We start from the raw sequence: 17426 nt of genomic DNA, 5'->3' as shown, positions 1-17426 counted from the left end.
GGTTCGCCCACAGGATGGGCCGGCCTGTTCCGAGTTCCTGAGAATGCCGTTTGGGCTGAAGGGGGCTGCGCAGACCTTTCAGCGGGTCGTGGACTGTGCTGCGGGATATGCCGTTCCTCTTTGTTTACCTGGACGAGATTTTCGTGGCCAGTACGTCCGCGGCGGAGCACCTGGTTCACCGCCGGCAGCTGCTCGAGCGGCTCAGCCAGCATGGGCTCATCGTCAACCCGGCAAAGTGCCAGTTGGGCCTGCCAGCCATGGACTTCCTTGGGCACCGGGTTACAAAGGACGGAGCAACCCCCCTCCCCGACAAGGTGGACGCCGTCGCCAGATTCCCACGCTCGAACACGGTGAAGTCCCTGCAGGAGTTCCTGGGCATGGTTGAACTTTTACAACAGGTTAATTCCCCGGGCGGCTCATCTCATGCGCCCCCTGTATGAGGCTCTGAAGCAGCGGTCGGGAACCTATGGCTCGCGAGCCATATATGGCTCTTCCGGTGACGGCATATGGCTCCCAGACAATTTTGAGTTGAAATTTTATTTTTTTTTCAAAAAAATCAGTTTGGAACTGATTTTAAAATACTTGTGATATTTCTTAATAATACCGTGTCATTTTAAAGTAAACAGAAATTAGTTTTGAAGATAAATTTCACGGGTCACGGGTCACCCGTGGGTCGGGTCGGGAACCAATGGCTCGCGAGCATGTCCGGGTCATTGTAAAGGTGAAGAAATCAATTTTATCAGATAGCCAACTAGTTTATCCGCTTCAACCCTTGTAACGGAAAAGATGGCGAAAAGAAAAAAAGACGATGATTACCGTGCATTCCAGGCTGCGTGGACAGAGGAATTTGCATTTGTGGAGAGAGCAGGATCTGCGGTATGTCTAATATGCAATGATAAAATTGCATCGATGAAACGGTCAAATATAAAGCGGCACTTCGATACGCACCATGCTTCATTTGCATCGAAATATCCAGCGGGGGACAGCAGGAAAAGGGCATGCGAGGAGCTACAGCGGAGAGTGCAGACGAGTCAGCAGCAACTACGTGTGTGGACCAAGCAAGGTGACGGGAATTCCGCTAGCTTTGCGGGGGCTTTGGCAATAGTAAGGAATGGAAAGTCATTCACAGATGGCGAGTATGCCAAAACATTCATGCTTGATGTGGCCAATGAACTGTTTGATGACTTCCCAAATAAAGACAAGATAATCAAACGAATAAAAGACATGCCCCTGTCAGCAAGAACTGTGCACGATCGTAGCATCATGATGGCAAATCAAGTCGAGGAAACACAAATTAAGGACATAAACGCCGGGACATACTTTTCTCTCGCGTTAGATGAGTCAACAGACGTTAGCCATCTATCTCAGTGCAGTATCATTGCCAGGTATGCTGCAGGTGACACACTGCGTGAGGAAAGCTTGGCTGTTTTGCCAATGAAAGGGACAACAAGAGGAGAGGATTTATTCATGTCTTTCATGGAGTTTGCTAAAGAAAAAAAACTACCGATGGATAAACTTATTTCTGTCTGTACTGATGGTGCACCCTGTATGTTGGGGAAGAACAAAGGATTTGTAGCGCTTCTCCGTGAACATGAAAAGAGAGCCATCCTAAGTTTTCATTGCATCCTGCACCAGGAGGCGCTTTGCGCTCAGACGTGTGGCCAGGAGCTTGGCGAGGTGATGTCTCTGGTCATTCGAGTGGTCAACTTTATTGTTGCCCGAGCTTTAAATGATCGCCAGTTTAAAGCTCTGTTAGAAGAAGTTGGGAATCATTATCCCGGTCTGTTTTTACACAGCAACGTGCGTTGGTTGTCAAGGGGGAAGGTGCTCAGCCGTTTTGCAGCTTGCCTGAGTGAAATCCGGACTTTTCTTGAAATGAAAGGCGTCAAGCATCCTGAGCTAGACAACACTGACTGGCTCCTGCAGTTTCACTATCTCGTGGACATAACTGGCCATCTGAACCAGCTCAATGTGAAAATGCAAGGTATTGGAAATACAATCTCATCCCTTCAACAAGCAGTGTTTGCATTTGAAAGCAAGCTGGAAGTCTTTCTCAGGGACATTGAAACAGGTCGTCTTCTGCACTTTGAAAGACTGCAACAATTTAGAGATGCATGCTTAGCAAGTGACTCCACTCAACATCTGGATCTCCAGCAGCTAGCTGGCTTTACGTTCAATCTCCTGCAGTCATTCAAAGCACGTTTTGGAGAATTTCGTGCGCGCACTGGTCTTTTCAAGTTCATCACTCATCCACATGAGTGTGCAGTGGACAAAATCGACCTGACATGCATCCCCGGGGTTTCTATCGGAGACTTTGAGCTGGAAGTTGCTGACCTGAAGGCATCAGACATGTGGATGAGTAAGTTCAAGTCACTTAATGGAGAGTTGGAAAGTCTTGCGTGACAGCGAGCAGAGCTGGCGAGGGAACACAAGTGGACAGAAATTAAAAATCTTCAACCTGAAGACCAGCTGATTCTTAAAACTTGGAACGAGCTTCCTGTGACATACCACACAATGCAGCGTGTGAGTATTGCCGTATTGACCATGTTTGGCTCTACATATGCATGTGAACAGTCTTTCTCGCATATGAGGAACATTAAGACCAACCTACGCTCACGTTTAGCTGATGGAAGCCTCAACGCCTGCATGAAGCTCAACCTCACCACGTATGAACCAGACTACAAGGCCATCAGCAAAACCATGCAGCACCAGAAGTCGCATTAAAAGTAAGACATATTTAATTTATTATACGTTAAAAATACTATATGGCTCTCAATGAAATATATTTAGAAATATTTGGCTTTTATGGCTCTCCCAGTCAAAAAGGTTCCCGACCCCTGCTCTGAAGGGTAACGACCCCGAAGGGCCCAGTGGACTGTTCGGAAGAGAGGAACTAGGCGTTTGAGGACGCTAAGGCTGCGCTGTCTGACGCCGCCTTTTTGGCGCACCCATCACCAACTGCCCCAGTAGCACTCACCACGGATGCCTCAAATTACGCCGTGGGGGCAGTGTATGAGCAGTGGGTGGGTGGAGCCTGGCAACCGCTCGCCTCGCTTTTTTTCAGCCGCTAGCTGCGCAGCAGTGAGAGGAAGTAGAGCACCTTCGACCGGGAGCTTCTTGGCCTGTTTCTCGCCATCCGGCGCTTCCGGTTCCTGCTGGAAGGCCGCCGGTTCTCTGTGTTTGTGGACCACAAGCCGCTGACGTTCGCCATGGCCAAAACCACTGGGCCGTGGTCTGGGCACCAGCAGCGCCAGCTCTCTTACATCTCAGAGATCACCACTGACATCCAGCACGTCGCCGGCAAGGACAACTTCGCCGTCGACTGCCTCTCCCGGGCGATGGTGGGGGCCCCGTCCACTTGGGACTCGACTACGCAGCCATGGCTGCAGACCAGGCTGCTGACACAGAAGTGCAGACCTACCGGACCGCTGGCACCGGGCTGCAGTTGAAGGATGTTGTGTTCGACGACGCCGGGGCCACGCTACTCTGTGACATCTCCACGAGTCAGCCCCGGCCCATGGTGCTCATTGGCTGGCGGCGGTGGGTTTTTGATGCCATCCATGGTTTCACATCCAGGCGTGAAAGCGTCAACGAAGTTGGTGGGGGCCAAGTTCGTGTGGCATGGCCTCAGGAAGGGCGTCAAGGACTGGGCAGGCACCTGTGTGGCGTGTCAGCGCTCCAAGGTTCACCTCCACACCAAGGCACCCCTGGCGCCCACTAGGTCAGTGTGGACCTAGTGGGACCCCTTCCCTCCTCCCGTGGTTTCACTTACCTCCTCACCATGGTGGACAGGACCACCAGGTGGCCGAAGCCTATTCCGTTGTCATCCACCACGTCTGCCGAGGTGGCCCGGGCATTTATCGGGTCCTGGGTAGCCCGGTTTGGCACGCCATCTGAACTCACTTCTGACTGGGGCCCACAGTTCACATCTCTCACAGCTCTGGACTGCAGTCGCTGAAAGCCTATAGGGGTGAAGCTCCATTGCACCACGGCGTACAACCTGCAGGGCAACGGTTTATGTGAGCGGTTTCATCGTTCTGTGAAGGCCGCTCTTCGGGACAGCCTCACAGACAGCAGCTGGGTGGACCGGCTGCCATGGGTCATAGTTGGCCTGCGGATTGCCCCTTAGGAAGACCTCCAGTCCTCGTCGGCCGAGCTGGTTTACGGCCAGCCACTCCCGGGGGAATTTCCTCCGGACGGCGCGGCACCCTGGTCTGCTGCCCGCCAACGGGCAGTGTTCCAGGACGGCGCCGGCATTTTCACTCCAGTCCCAACTTTGCGGCACGGCCTCCCTCAGTGTTACGTCCCCAAGGACCTAAAGTCGGCCGGGTGCGTCTTCATCCGGCACGATGGACACCCCCTTGCCCCTACACCCTTCAAGAGGAGCCGTTTTGGCCGCATTATTCGTCCCCCACTACGTTGATTTTCTTTTGTCATGGTGAATTCTGGGGGGGCATGTGAAGTGACCTACTTGAAGGTTACATATTCACCATGCGGACCAGAGACGGTCCCTTTTAAGACAGTGGGAGGCGTTAGCAAGGGGGATTTTGGGTAGACACGAGGCTGAGGTTTTGTTATTGAAAACTATTCACTTAAAATGAGTTGGAGGAAATAAACGACCCCATGGCTGTGTGGTCAAAAGTATAAGTGGTCTCGTCTCCTTACATCCTCTACACTACCATGTTAAAATTAAACTTTTTTGCAATAAAATTGAATGTCATATCAAATCATTAGGTTCCCTAACTATTCATGTTTTGATAATGTTAAAATTCAAATCTGTGATTTATTTTACCATTTAAAATTGAGGTATATTGACATATGACTGCTGGGATGGGCTCCAGCATTCCCGCGACCCTGAGAGCAGGAATGCGGTTCGGATAATGGATGGATGGTGGAAAACAAGCATTTTATGTCATTAAAATTAAATCACTATCGATGTAAACACACGTTTTACAGCATCAGAAAACATTGGAAGCGCAGATCTAGTTTTTTAGTCTACTACTACTTTCGGCTGCTCCCGTTAGGGGTCGCCACAGCGGATCATTCGTTTCCATTTCTAGTTTAGATCTAGTTTTTTCGTGTTAGTCCTTGTATTAAGACACCTGTCAATCAGTGACAGGTGCGGGCTACCCGTTTGTTCACGCTGGAATGAAGGAATGCACCATACCCCTGTAGAAACTTTCCAACGGTGAAATGGGAAAAAAGTAATTAACTGAGTTAGTATAACATGAGGGACGAATGAACGGTAACATTCTTTTCATTAATTATTTGTTAAATCGTGGAGTCGACCCAAGTTTAAGAGCGCCGTAAAGTTCATATATAATTGTGCTATACTGCCCCTTAGTGGCATCTGTTTAAACGTGCAATATAGTCACGTTGGAAAACGCTGAATATACGACATTAATACTCGGCTCTTTATTCAATAACTGATAGCATGCAGGCCGTGACTGCTTGGTAATTCACCACAGAATGTAAGCTTTATTGATACCGGTGAATTTTACATCTTGGATTGGGAGAGCTTCATAATACCCAATGCATTTAAATCCAGTCCGCAATTTCTCCGGAGTAAAAGCGCAAATAAAGCACCGGTTGGCCAAAAATTGTGAGGTGGCCCCCACGGATCTCCCTCCGCATGCAGGGCGGGCCTTTTATCCACTGCTGCTACAGGGATACCAAGATGGAAATCCAGGGGCTCTCCGATGCCCAAAACATTCACAGTCAACATGGCGCCCTACGTGGAACTGGCTCATCCTCGCTGAGCGCTACAACTGAGACACCGTCTTACGCAATTTGCAGAGATAACGATGCGGGGGGATTTGTGGAACTACACGGGCCCCAAAGTGATAAGGGCGACGGGCCGATCGGAGCTTCTCCATTTTGCCCGCTGGTGGCAAATGGCAGCGGGACCCGCCGGCGTATTTGCAAACATGAAGAGGACGACGAACACGACCCCGAACCCGGTGATGTTGGATTCGGTAACGTGAAGGCACCGTCGCTTCAACTTGAGTTCTCCAAACCCGCGTTCAGACGTGACAGAAGGAGCGGAGACACCATATTGCAAATGGCGTTGCCTCCGTCCGAGGGGGGAGAGCAGCGCTCGCAACAGCGGCGACTTCTGTCTCCGGTTTTACGGCAGCATCGCGAAGACGGCGCCTCCCAGCAGCAGCAGCAGAAGCCGTCGTCGCTAGCGGCCGAGAGGAACGCAGCTGACCGGGGGAGCAGCAACAACACGGGCAGGGCAAACACAAACACCGAGGATTTCTATGTCGTTTTCAACGTCGTCCAAAAGGATGGCAGCGGGGAAACGAGCAAACACCGAGCGGACGCGCTATCTGAGAGCGGCGATAAGATGAGAGGCGAACGCAAAGACGGTTGTAAAATTAGTCCCCGCGGAGGCTCCATGGAGGTTGAGAATGCCGATATCCTTGTCGTGTCGTCGGATGAAAACTTGGACTGCCTCGAAGCAAAGAAGGACTTGAGAAAATCCGATGATGTGTGCAACTTTTTAGGCGAAGAATCGGCTGAAGGGGGGGAGGCGGCGGTTACAGAGAACGCTAAACAGACCGTCGAAGGTGTTGTTCTACCCAACGAACATGGCGATGGGAGTCGTGTCCAAGTATGCACTGTAGGCAAAGACAGATTGACCGGCGAGCTTTCCTTACAGCCTCGAGATAATAACAATGTTAATAACAACAACAATTACAACGACGATGGCTGCACTTTGGTCGCTGAAAACGCATGCATCGTGAAAGCCGTCAACATGGGCGACGCCATGGACACTTCCGACTTGATTTCCGACGCAGTCGGGCTCCAGCAGAACACAAACGCGGACATGGCCACGGCGAGTGCCGCCGCCAGCGAAACCTTCTCGGGAACTATCATGATAAACAACCAAAGCATCATAGTGACCATTGAAAACGGCATATTAACGCTTGCAGCCCCGCCCGAGGGCTACGTCCACAAAGATGATGACATGATCAGCCTTAAGGAACATTTGGGCATGAAAGACCACGAGGATATTGTTCTTCTTAATTACGACAGTGGTACTAAATCTATAGGTAAAATCAGCACTCTCGGGGTGTCTGGCTCTGGACAACATGAGGATCCGCGGCCCAGCTTGTCCGTGAGCGACTCTGACTTGACCCTGGTGGATGACTGTTCGTTGTCCGAGCTGGGCACCTCTCTGGACCCCTGTCCCATCGTCAAGCAGGAGACGGGGACACTATGTGCCATAACAGAGGGTGATTTGGTTGCTCACTCTCCTAAAGCCACGGTCGCAAGCTGTGATGACAGTGACTTACAGTCTGTGCATCTGGTCAAGTCCAAGAAGGAGACAATGGAGTCTTTTGGCTGTCCCGAACTAGGCTGCTCTTGTGCGTTTGCCACACGCCAGAAACTGAAAATTCACCTTCTCCTTAACCACGCTGAGGACCCTCGACCCTACCAGTGCACTGTCGAGGGCTGTGGCTGGGCTTTCGCCACCTCCTACAAGTTGAAGCGCCACCTCCAGTCCCATGACAAGCAGAGGCCACACACCTGTCAGTTTGAGGGCTGCGGCAGGCGTTTCACCACCATATACAACCTGAAAGCCCATGTCAAAGTGCATGATCAGGAGAATGCCTTCGTCTGTGAGATCTGTAACAAGAGGTTTCGCAGTGCCACACGACTCACCAATCACCAGAGGGTCCACTTTGAGCCCCAGAGGCCCTACAAGTGTGAATTTCCAGGTAAAATCTGGAATGTATTATGACGCTTTGCTTGAACATGTTTTTCTTATTTCCTTGTCAAATGTATTTGTATAGTCCAAAATCACAGTTACGGTCTCAAGGGGCTTTACATTCATACAGGAAAAAATGTGTAGACAGTAAACGATAATGGACAGTACCCACTATCCTCAATACAGATGAGGAAGAGCCCGACAGAAAAAGAAAAAAAACTTTTTAGGAAATGAAACTTTGCAAGCCACCAGGAAGATCATCAGAGGTGAGATTCCTCATCAAGGATGAGTAGGTGTGCAATAGGTGCTGAGTGGGCATGGTAGACAATGTGGTAACAGATTTAGAGATATAATGCTAAATCTGCTCTAGTAGTTTATCATCATCACATTCTCCCTGTTTTAATGCAATGATTTGTTGCATAACAGAAACATTTACTAATACCCACATGTTCTACTGTAAATATTTATATTAAACGATAATATTAAAGAAACTGTACCCAAAAATTTCCTTTACCATTGTAGCCTTTAACACAACAGACATAGGCTGGACAGGGAAAATATAAATTATTTTTTCACCTGCATAATTGACCTTGAATATTTGTAATACAGCTATGTTGCCATATCTTTTTGTCTATGTAACATTGCCCTTCATGTTTCCTTTCTCCCCATCCAGGTTGCGAAAAGACCTTCATCACCTTTAGTGCCCTCTTTTCCCACAACCGCACGCACTTCAGAGAGACGGGCCACTTCACCTGCACTTACCCGGGCTGTGACAAGACATATGACAAGGCTTGCCGCCTCAAGATCCACATGCGAAGTCACACAGGTAGGCTGTAGACCCAAACAAGTTCTGTGTGTGAGTATTGCAGACTGTTGCATAAGTAGCTCAGTTGGCATGTTTGTCTTGTGGCAATTAAATGAAGACTTGAAGGCACAGGCTCCTTGAATCGTGGAGCTCTTTTCTCTTGGTGTTATGCATTTATGATTAAGCCAAATGGTATTCCTAGGCATTAACATGCATTTCCTACACTTGTATTGAGGTCAGATTATCATGCGCATCACCACTGGTAATAATGTTTGAGATGTTTAATCAGAATATTTAAAGTAGTGCTCAGATATGACGCTTGACTATTCAAATGACAATCTGTTGTTGATGTTATTCCCTTTCAGATTAATTGCTTCATAATGAAAGTTTTGATTGATAAATTGCACTCACTATATTGACTGTGCAATGTTGAACTAAATGTAATAAAATAACCCTTTTTGTTGTATATTTAATGGCTTTGTGTCAAACATTTATGACTGAATCAAAACTGCTATGATCATCATGTAATTAGAGTTGTTAAGATGCCAGCATTTTAAACTTGAATACAATACTAGAAAGAATTGATATTTGATTCCATTTTCAATTCCGCAGTGAAAAAGCCCTACAAAATACAACAGCAATTATGTGTTGTTTTGTTTTTTGGGGGGGGTGAACTATAAAGTCTTTTCTTATGTAATACAACAACATAGTTCCGTGCAATTGAAAATTAAATGATGATACAGTAATGGTTATTACTTGGGCAAAAGTATAGTACAGTGTATGTATGAGAAAGAAAGAACTAGATCTGTTGCTTTCTCTTGTTCTTACTGTACCCATGTGCCTGTGAACAGACTATATGGGCTCTTTCCAAGCCATTTTAACAAACCAACTTAGGTTCTCTTGCATGCAAACTGCAAAATAGTGAAGTTGAAATAACTTGGCTATACAGCCAAATCTCATGCAAGTTTTTATTTATTGTCCCTTTCCTCATTTCAGTGTGTATTTATATGCAGATTGAATGAGATGAAAATATGCAACAATATTTATGAATATTATGTCTGACCCAATTACTCACTAATATGTAATTGAGTCAGACAAAAAACTTGATTGTGTGTAAGAAACCAAATTCTCATTTGCTGAAATTGATCACTCAGAAAATTCTGGATAATACTTATGAAGCTGTTATAAAGCCAAGATATAAAATTGTGTGTGTGAGATGGACTGGGAGGGGGTTCTTCAGTCTGAAGCAGAGAATTAGCCTCTATACTAATAAAAACATACAATCTAGGGAAAAAAGTTTTTTTGTGAAACTTCCATTTCATACTTCAAAATTAACAGAATGTAATGGTGGAGAGAAGCATATTAGATTGGTGTTGATGAAAAATTAGATCACTTATACTGGCTGCAGAGGGACAGGACCATTGACATGCCATTCTGGTCTATGTTTTGTTAAGTGAGTATTGTCCATTAGTATGGCATCTTGGGAAAGGCTGCCAACATCTTTTATCACTCAGACTTGTGACCACAGACAAGGTTCCATATTTTCACGAGTCTCCTGGATCTACTCCTGTTCTGATGATGTCCACTACATTTTAGACGGTAGAAAGCATGTCAATATTATTTGTACAGGAAATTGAAGTGGAGGCCCAGTGTGTGGGCGGCACAGTGGCCCAGTGGTTAGCACTGTCGCCTCACAGCAGGAAGGTCCTAGGTTCGAACCCTGGGGTTGTCCAACCTTGGGGGTCATCCCAGGCCATCCTCTGTGTAGAGTTTGCATGTTCTTCCTGTGTCTGCGGTGGGTTTTCTCCGGGTACTCCGGTTTCCCCCACCATCAAAAAGACATGCATGTTAGGGTTAATACTCCTGTCTGTGCCCCTGACCGAGGCATGGCAAAACGAACTGGAGTTGGTCCCCGGGCGCTGCACAGCGGCTGCCCACTGCTCCAAACTACACAGCTAGGATAGGTTAAATGAAGAGAGAGAATTTCCTCAGAGGGGATTAATAAAGTAGTAAAAAAAAAAGGTCATAAATCAGGTGTGGAAATAAAACTATGTCTACTATCCCTTTGTGTCTCTCAAATAGTGGAGACGATAGACTTCTTCCCAGTGTCCAGCCTGCTTTTTAAACCATCTGTGCCATGTGGGGTTGATATTGTTCATGTTTGAGTTGTTGGCCACGATGATTGGGAGTGTACGTTATATGTCAGAGAACCTGGGCAGCAGTTAAGTTATGGAGGGCTCAGTTGAGAGGGTAAGATGGGCTTCGTGGCACCCTCCCAGGACCAGGATAGTGATTGTTGAATCCACTAACCCCAATGGCATATCTCCCCTCACCCTCCTTGTTCTTGTTACATCAAGTTTAGTTTCTAAATTGGTCCACATAGTCAGATCTTGATGAATGAATGTCTTTCTTGTTCTAGGTGAAAGGCCATTTGTCTGTGACTCAGAAGGTTGTGGCTGGTCTTTCACCTGCATGTCAAAGTTGCTCCGTCACAAACGGTAAGTGTTTTTGTGATAATGCTCTTTTTCACTTGTGTATGTAAATCATGCTGGTGTCTTTTTTAACAAGAGAACCTTAGTAAGCATGACCTCCTGCCCTGTATCTGTGTATCAGGAAGCATGATGATGACCGTCGCTTCACCTGTCCAGAGGAGGGTTGTGGGAAGTCTTTTACCCGGGCGGAGCATCTTAAAGGCCACAGTATCACCCACCTGGGCACCAAGCCCTTCCAGTGCCATGCAGAAGGTCAGTATAGGTCAGCTGAACAAATGTGCAGTTAGTAACTGCATCTTCCCATTGGTAACAGATGCCTGTTATTTGTGGGCTAACTGAATGGAAGTGGTCATTGTGATGATACAGTGCTGCCACACTACTTTGGGGAATGACCCACTGATTACTTCTACTTTGACTCTGTGCTAAAATTATTTGGCCAGTTAACCCTTTGAATCTCATGTTCTTTAGGCTGTAATGCCAAGTTCTCAGCACGTAGCAGCCTCTATATCCACTCCAAGAAGCATAAACAGGATGCCAGCACCCTGAAAACACGTTGCCCTATGGCCAACTGCTCCAAGCACTTCTCCTCACGCAGCAGCCTTAAGAGCCACATGTTCAAACACCACCACCTCAGTGCTGGTAAGTGACTATAACGACACACACAAATAGCCTGCAATTTGATATGGTTTGTGATCAACTGCAATCAAGGAAAAGATGCACTCATACAAACCCCAATTCCAATGAAGTTGGGACATTGTGTAAAACATAAATAAAAACAGAATACAATGATTTACAAATCCTTTTCGACCTATATTCAATTGAATACACTACAAAGAAAGACAAGATATTTAATGTTCAAACTGATAAACTTTATTGTTTTTTTTTGTGCAAATATTCACTCATTTTTAATTTGATGCCTGCAACACGTTCCAAAAAAGCTGGGACAGGGGCATGTTTACCACTGTGTTACATCACCTTTCCTTTTAACAACACTCAGTAAGCGTTTGGGAACTGAGGACACTAATTGTTGAAGCTTTGTAGGTAGAATTCTTTCCCATTCTTGCTTGATGTACAACTTCAGTTGCTCAACAGTCCGGGGTCTCTCCGTTGTCGTATTTTACGCTTCATAATGTGCCACACATTTTCAATGGGTGACAGGTCTGGACTGCAGGCAGGCCAGTCTAGTACCCACACTCTTTTACTACGAAGCGACGCTGTTGTAACACTTGCAGAATGTGGCTTGGCATTGTCTCGCTGAAATGAGCAGGGACGTCCCTGAAAAAGACGTCGCTTGGATGGCAGCCCATGTTGCTCCAAAACCTGTATATACCTTTCAGCATTAAGAGTGCCTTCACAGATGTGCAAGCTACCCATGCCATGGGCACTGATACACCCCCATACCATCACAGATGCTGGCTTTTGGACTTTGCGCTGATAACAATCTGGATGGTCCTTTTCCTCTTTAGCCCAGAGAAGCCGGTGGTGTTTCTGGGTGTTGTTGATATATGGCTTTCGCTTTGCATGGTAGAGTTTTAACTTGCACTTGTAGATGTAGCGATGAACTGTGTTAACTTACAATGGTTTTCCGAAGTGTTCCTGGGTCCACGTGGTAATATCCTTTACAGAATTATGTCAGTTTTTAATGCAGTGCCGCCTGAGGGATCGAAGGTCACGGGCATTCAATGTTGATTTTCGGCCTTGCCGCTTACGTGCAGAGATTTCTCTGGATTCTCTGAATCTTTTGATGATATTATGGACTGTAGATGATGAAATCCCTAGATTCCTTGCAATTGTACGTTGAGAAACGTTGTTCTTAAACTGTTGGACTATTTGCTCATGCAGTTGTTCACAAAGTGGTGAATCTGGCCCCATCCTTGCTTGTGAACGACTGAGCCTTTCGGGGATGCTCCTTTTATACCCAATCATGACACTCACCTGTTTCCAATTAACCTGTTCACCTGTGGAATGTTCCAAACAGGTGTTTTTTGAGCATTCCTCAACTTTCCCAGTCTTTGTTGCCCCTGTCCCAACTTCTTTGGAACGTGTTGAAGGCATCAAATTCAAATTGAGTGAATATTTGCAAAAAACAATAAAGTTTATCAGTTTGAACTTTAAATATCTTGTCTTTGTAGTGTATTCAATTGAATATAGGTCGAAAAGGATTTGCAAATCATTGTATTCTGTTTTTATTTACCTTTTACACAACGTCCCAACTTCATTGGAATTGGGGTTTGTACTTCAATTCTACAGTCTTGACTTTTACTACAGCAAGTTAATACTTGCTTAAAAGAAGCGTAATAGCTTCTGCCTCTCCATCAATCCTAGATGTTCTGAACCAGATGGAGACTACACCCACACTGACCCCAAGCAGTGAGCTCATCAGCTCTACTCCAGCAACTGTTGCAGGGCCAGCCATGACTGGGACTGACCAGCTGACCAACTTGGACCTCAGCTCCCTTTTCTCCAGTGTGCCAGGGGGTTCTGCATCTACACCGGGCATTGGGATGGGTGGGCCCATAGGTGGAAGCAGCACACCTGGCACCTTCACTATGGATCTCTCCTTGGTCAGCTCAGGCATCCTCACCATCGACCCTTCCTCAGTGGGCACCACGCTGGGCACTAGCACGAGTGCCAACTTGGCAAAGGCTTTGGACCCTCTCATTCTAGCAACCAGCTCTGACATCGGCCCCCATCATGGGCTGGAGGGGACAGTCGGAGATGTTCTGCCCCCTCAAGGCACCCTCAACCTGGATGATGTGCAAACGGTCACCCCGGAGGCCTTGGGAAACCTTAGTGCCCTCACTATGCAGGGTGCTGGTGCCTCTGTAGACCATGCGCTCTCTCACCCTCTGAGCTCAGAGCCCACAGCTTCCTTGGCTGTAGCCCCTGTAGCAGAGCTGCTGTCCTCTCCGTCCAAGGTGGTGGAGGTGGGTGGGCAGGGTGGAGCGGGACCTCTGCTGGGCTGTGTGGAGGTACTTGGCCCGCAGGAGGGGGGAAAGGTTCTCACTCAGTTTGTCTTCCCTGGTCACAGCAGCTTCAGCCCACAGAAAGACACGGAGCTTAATGCAGTGTCACCGAGCAGCTTCCTGGTGAGTGGTAGAGATTGTGGCAAGTAGGGATGAGTATTGTTAAGATTTTAATGGTACTACTAATCTTACCTTAAGCAAGAGAGGAAAGATTGAGATGGTTTGGACATGTGCAGAGGAGAGATGCTGGGTATATTGGGAGAAGGATGCTGAATATGGATCTGCCAGGGAAGAGGAAAAGAGGTAGGGAAAAGAGGAGGTTTATAGATGTGGTGAGGGAGGACATGCAGGTGGCTGGCGTGATAGAAGAAGATGCAGAGGACAGGAAGAGATGGAAACGGATGATCCGCTGTGGCGACCCCTAATGAGAGCAGCCGAAAGCAGTAGTTGTAGACTACTCTTACCGATACTGCTTAGCCTTAGCGGTACTCTTATCGTTCTTTTTATTACTTTTTTAAGAGAGAAAAAAAAATTAAGAACAGAATTAACACTGCTTTATTTTTTCATGGGTGGACAAGAGTGTTACTTTTAATCATTAACCCATATTTGTATAATTTAGATAACTCAGTGTGGGCTTTAGCTGTTCGCATACATAACATACCTTAGGTGGATGGGACAACAAGAGATGAACTACCAGCTAGGCAGTCAAAAACTGTATTTCTCTGCCTGTATCTGATGCACTTTCTCTTGATGTTTCCAAAGATTGCTTGTGTTTCCGCCCTTAAATGCATAAGACTTGTTGCATTTGTGGCAACGAGCATTGTCAGCATCGACTCTAGTGAAGTATAACCGGACTTGACCGTTTAGTTCTCTCTCTGCCATTGTCACTGAGAGCAAGTTCTGTGTGTGTGTGTGTGTGTGTCTGTGTGTGCGTGCGCGCGCGCGCGCACGTCAGAGAGAGGCAGAGAGATTCCACGTATGACAAGCTGAGATCTGTCTTCTGGTTTGGGAATCATAGACAAATGTCTTAAATCTTATTTAAAATTAGAAACAGAGTTGGTCAGATGAAAGGGGTAAGATAATGTTTATGAAGCCTAAATAAATATGACATTTATTTTCTTAATTTCTCCAATACCGATAGCTGAACCGTTAACGTTGGAGCTTATCAATACTACGGTCTTTAATTTAGCACCGGTGCCTGTTTAATGCTGGGTTTCGGTACCCATCCTTAGTGGCAAGCTTTAAGCAAGTCAACAAGTAAGATGTTTTGTTTAAGTTGGATGATTGTGAATACTGCTGTGTACATGTTGTCCATGGTAGGACAGTGGAGGCTCAGCTAGGACTGACTACAGAGCCATCCAGTTGGCCAAGAAGAAGAAGCAGAGAGGCCCTGCGCTCTGCTCTGGTAATACTCCATTCAGTCACCAATTCAAGGCATTGTGGGGCTTGTGCTGTACTTGGAGTAGATGGCTAGAGGTTTTTACAACCTACATCAACCAGTGATTGGGTTGTCTTTGTTCATTCCAGGGAGCTCAGGCTCTGGTCAGAGGAAAGGTAAAGGAGGGAAGGCCGCCAGCATCTCGACCTCATTGGCGCCCTCTGGCGCTCGTTACAGTGAAGGTGTCACCACAGTAAATGGGGGGTTGACTCTCAGGGACCCTGTCACCGGGGCCCAGTATGTTCAGATCCAGCTGCTGCAGGTAAGATTCCAGGATATTTCAATAAAATAGGACTGGTTAGAATGGCTAAACAAAAGTCCACATTGTGGAGATGTATGGCTGCACTGTGGTAGAGATATGCTGATCTAAGTGTGTGCGCACAGGATGACCCAGCTAGTGATGGGGACTTGCCTTTCCAGCTAAGCTCACAGCCCTCAAGCTCTCATTCCCAGCTCACTGTTGACCTGCCTGTCAACATCTTGCAGGTAAAATAATCATTCTCCATTTGAATTTCTTCTACATGCCAGCACTCTGACAGACCTCTAGTAGTTAGGAATCCTGTACTCGCATGGTTTGGCAGGCATACATTGATTTGAGTGTAGGCTGTTATGGACTCAGCCACAGCCTTTCTCTTGGGAATTGTATAACTTGAGAAAATGGCTATCAACTATTTATGTTGTTTTTAATTCTTCCATTTCTATAGCATTTAATTGATACCATTTCATAGATGCTATGCTCTTAGCTGTGAGCTAAAGAGTAGTTTAACTCTGATGATGTGTGTCATCACAGGAGCCTTCAGCAATGACAGAGGATGACAGCGGTTCTGACAATTCCCAGTTCACAGGGAGCACCATCAACCTGCAAGATCTGGAATGAACCCACTATGCTAAGGGGTCGAGGCTCGGTTGTTCCAGGATGTGTCAGGGACTTTGCTGATCAGTGACCTCAGTAGCTCACAGAAGAAAGAGTACTCTTAAAAGACAAAGCTTTCACCAACAAACGTAATGTGAGATCCTCCATTCCGTGAAATGGTTTTCTCGAGGATTTTCAAAGCTTTTTGGATACACAAGTAATGTATTCTGGGGAAGAGAATGGAATTGACCCCAAAGCCAATGCACCTTGTGATGGGTAGAGGGAGTCCTTTTTCATTTAAAGGAATATTACTGTCCATCTTGAAACTGTTTTTATAGAATCCTGTTTTTACTACAATCAAGACGGATTGCACTCTTATGTAAAAGAAACATATGCCTGTTGCACATGCGAGAGGCCTTTTTGTCAACTGGATGTTAACAGTATTGTTATGGTGCCACATTAACACTCACACAGTGTGCTGTTTATGCTCCAGTTGCCTTACAGACACCATATGCTGTGTGCACAACTACCACTGAGCTACTTGCTTTTTGTTTGTTTGTTTTCATTGCTTTTTACCTTTTTGTCAGATTTATTTTTCTATGGCGGTTGAGTTCCATGTTGAAACAAGCTGGTTCACCTCTTTATTATCTGAGATGGGTTTTACTGTTGTGTTATAACTGTTGTGTCATAATGTCATCTATTTATTAGCTTTGGGTTTATTTAATGAATGCCAGAGCCACATGCGGAGAAGTAACGTAAAGAATCAAAGCACAATCATGGCAATGGTATGAAGCAACCCTCGTTTTTTTTTTTAAGCCAGTTCTTTTTGTTGACATTTTTAAACTGCAATATGTAAAGATAAGGAATTAGAAGTCATGTGAACACTTGACAGGCTAGATTTTAATAAAAGAAAACTTTCACTGGCAACCAGAGATGTAGTTGCATTTTCTTTATCCTTGCTGTTTTACAGGTGAGTAAATCTTGTAATATAAACTGATTGTGAAATTATGGGTATAGTAGTTTATAATTTATGTGAAGTATATTTGAAAAAAAACTCAATAAACATTTACATTGGAGAGAATGGATCATTCAGCCCTGGAAAGGCTGTGCCTCTGTGTTCAGGTTAAATCCAAAATCGATATCTTTATTAACAGA

The 17426-nt window shown here is 46.2% G+C and overlaps 1 protein-coding gene across 1 annotated transcript; it reads left to right on the top strand.

The window, feature by feature from the left end:
- The first annotated feature begins 5468 nt into the window (after positions 1 to 5468).
- Positions 5469 to 16344, top strand: si:dkey-156n14.3 (zinc finger protein ZXDC). The gene is made up of 10 exons (XM_056274437.1): positions 5469 to 7727; positions 8391 to 8543; positions 10942 to 11020; positions 11136 to 11266; positions 11483 to 11653; positions 13340 to 14103; positions 15301 to 15385; positions 15508 to 15680; positions 15803 to 15904; positions 16209 to 16344. The coding sequence occupies exons 1-10, from the start codon at positions 5678 to 5680 to the stop codon at positions 16293 to 16295; spliced, it is 3795 nt and encodes a 1264-aa protein (XP_056130412.1). The 5' UTR covers positions 5469 to 5677; the 3' UTR covers positions 16296 to 16344.
- The last annotated feature ends 1082 nt before the right edge of the window (positions 16345 to 17426 follow it).

This window comes from Lampris incognitus, chromosome 2 (assembly GCF_029633865.1).
Source record: "Lampris incognitus isolate fLamInc1 chromosome 2, fLamInc1.hap2, whole genome shotgun sequence".
Lineage (NCBI taxonomy): Eukaryota > Metazoa > Chordata > Actinopteri > Lampriformes > Lampridae > Lampris > Lampris incognitus.
The sequence above is the reverse complement of the archived record's forward strand: the minus strand, read 5'-3'. Positions and strand labels throughout refer to the sequence as shown.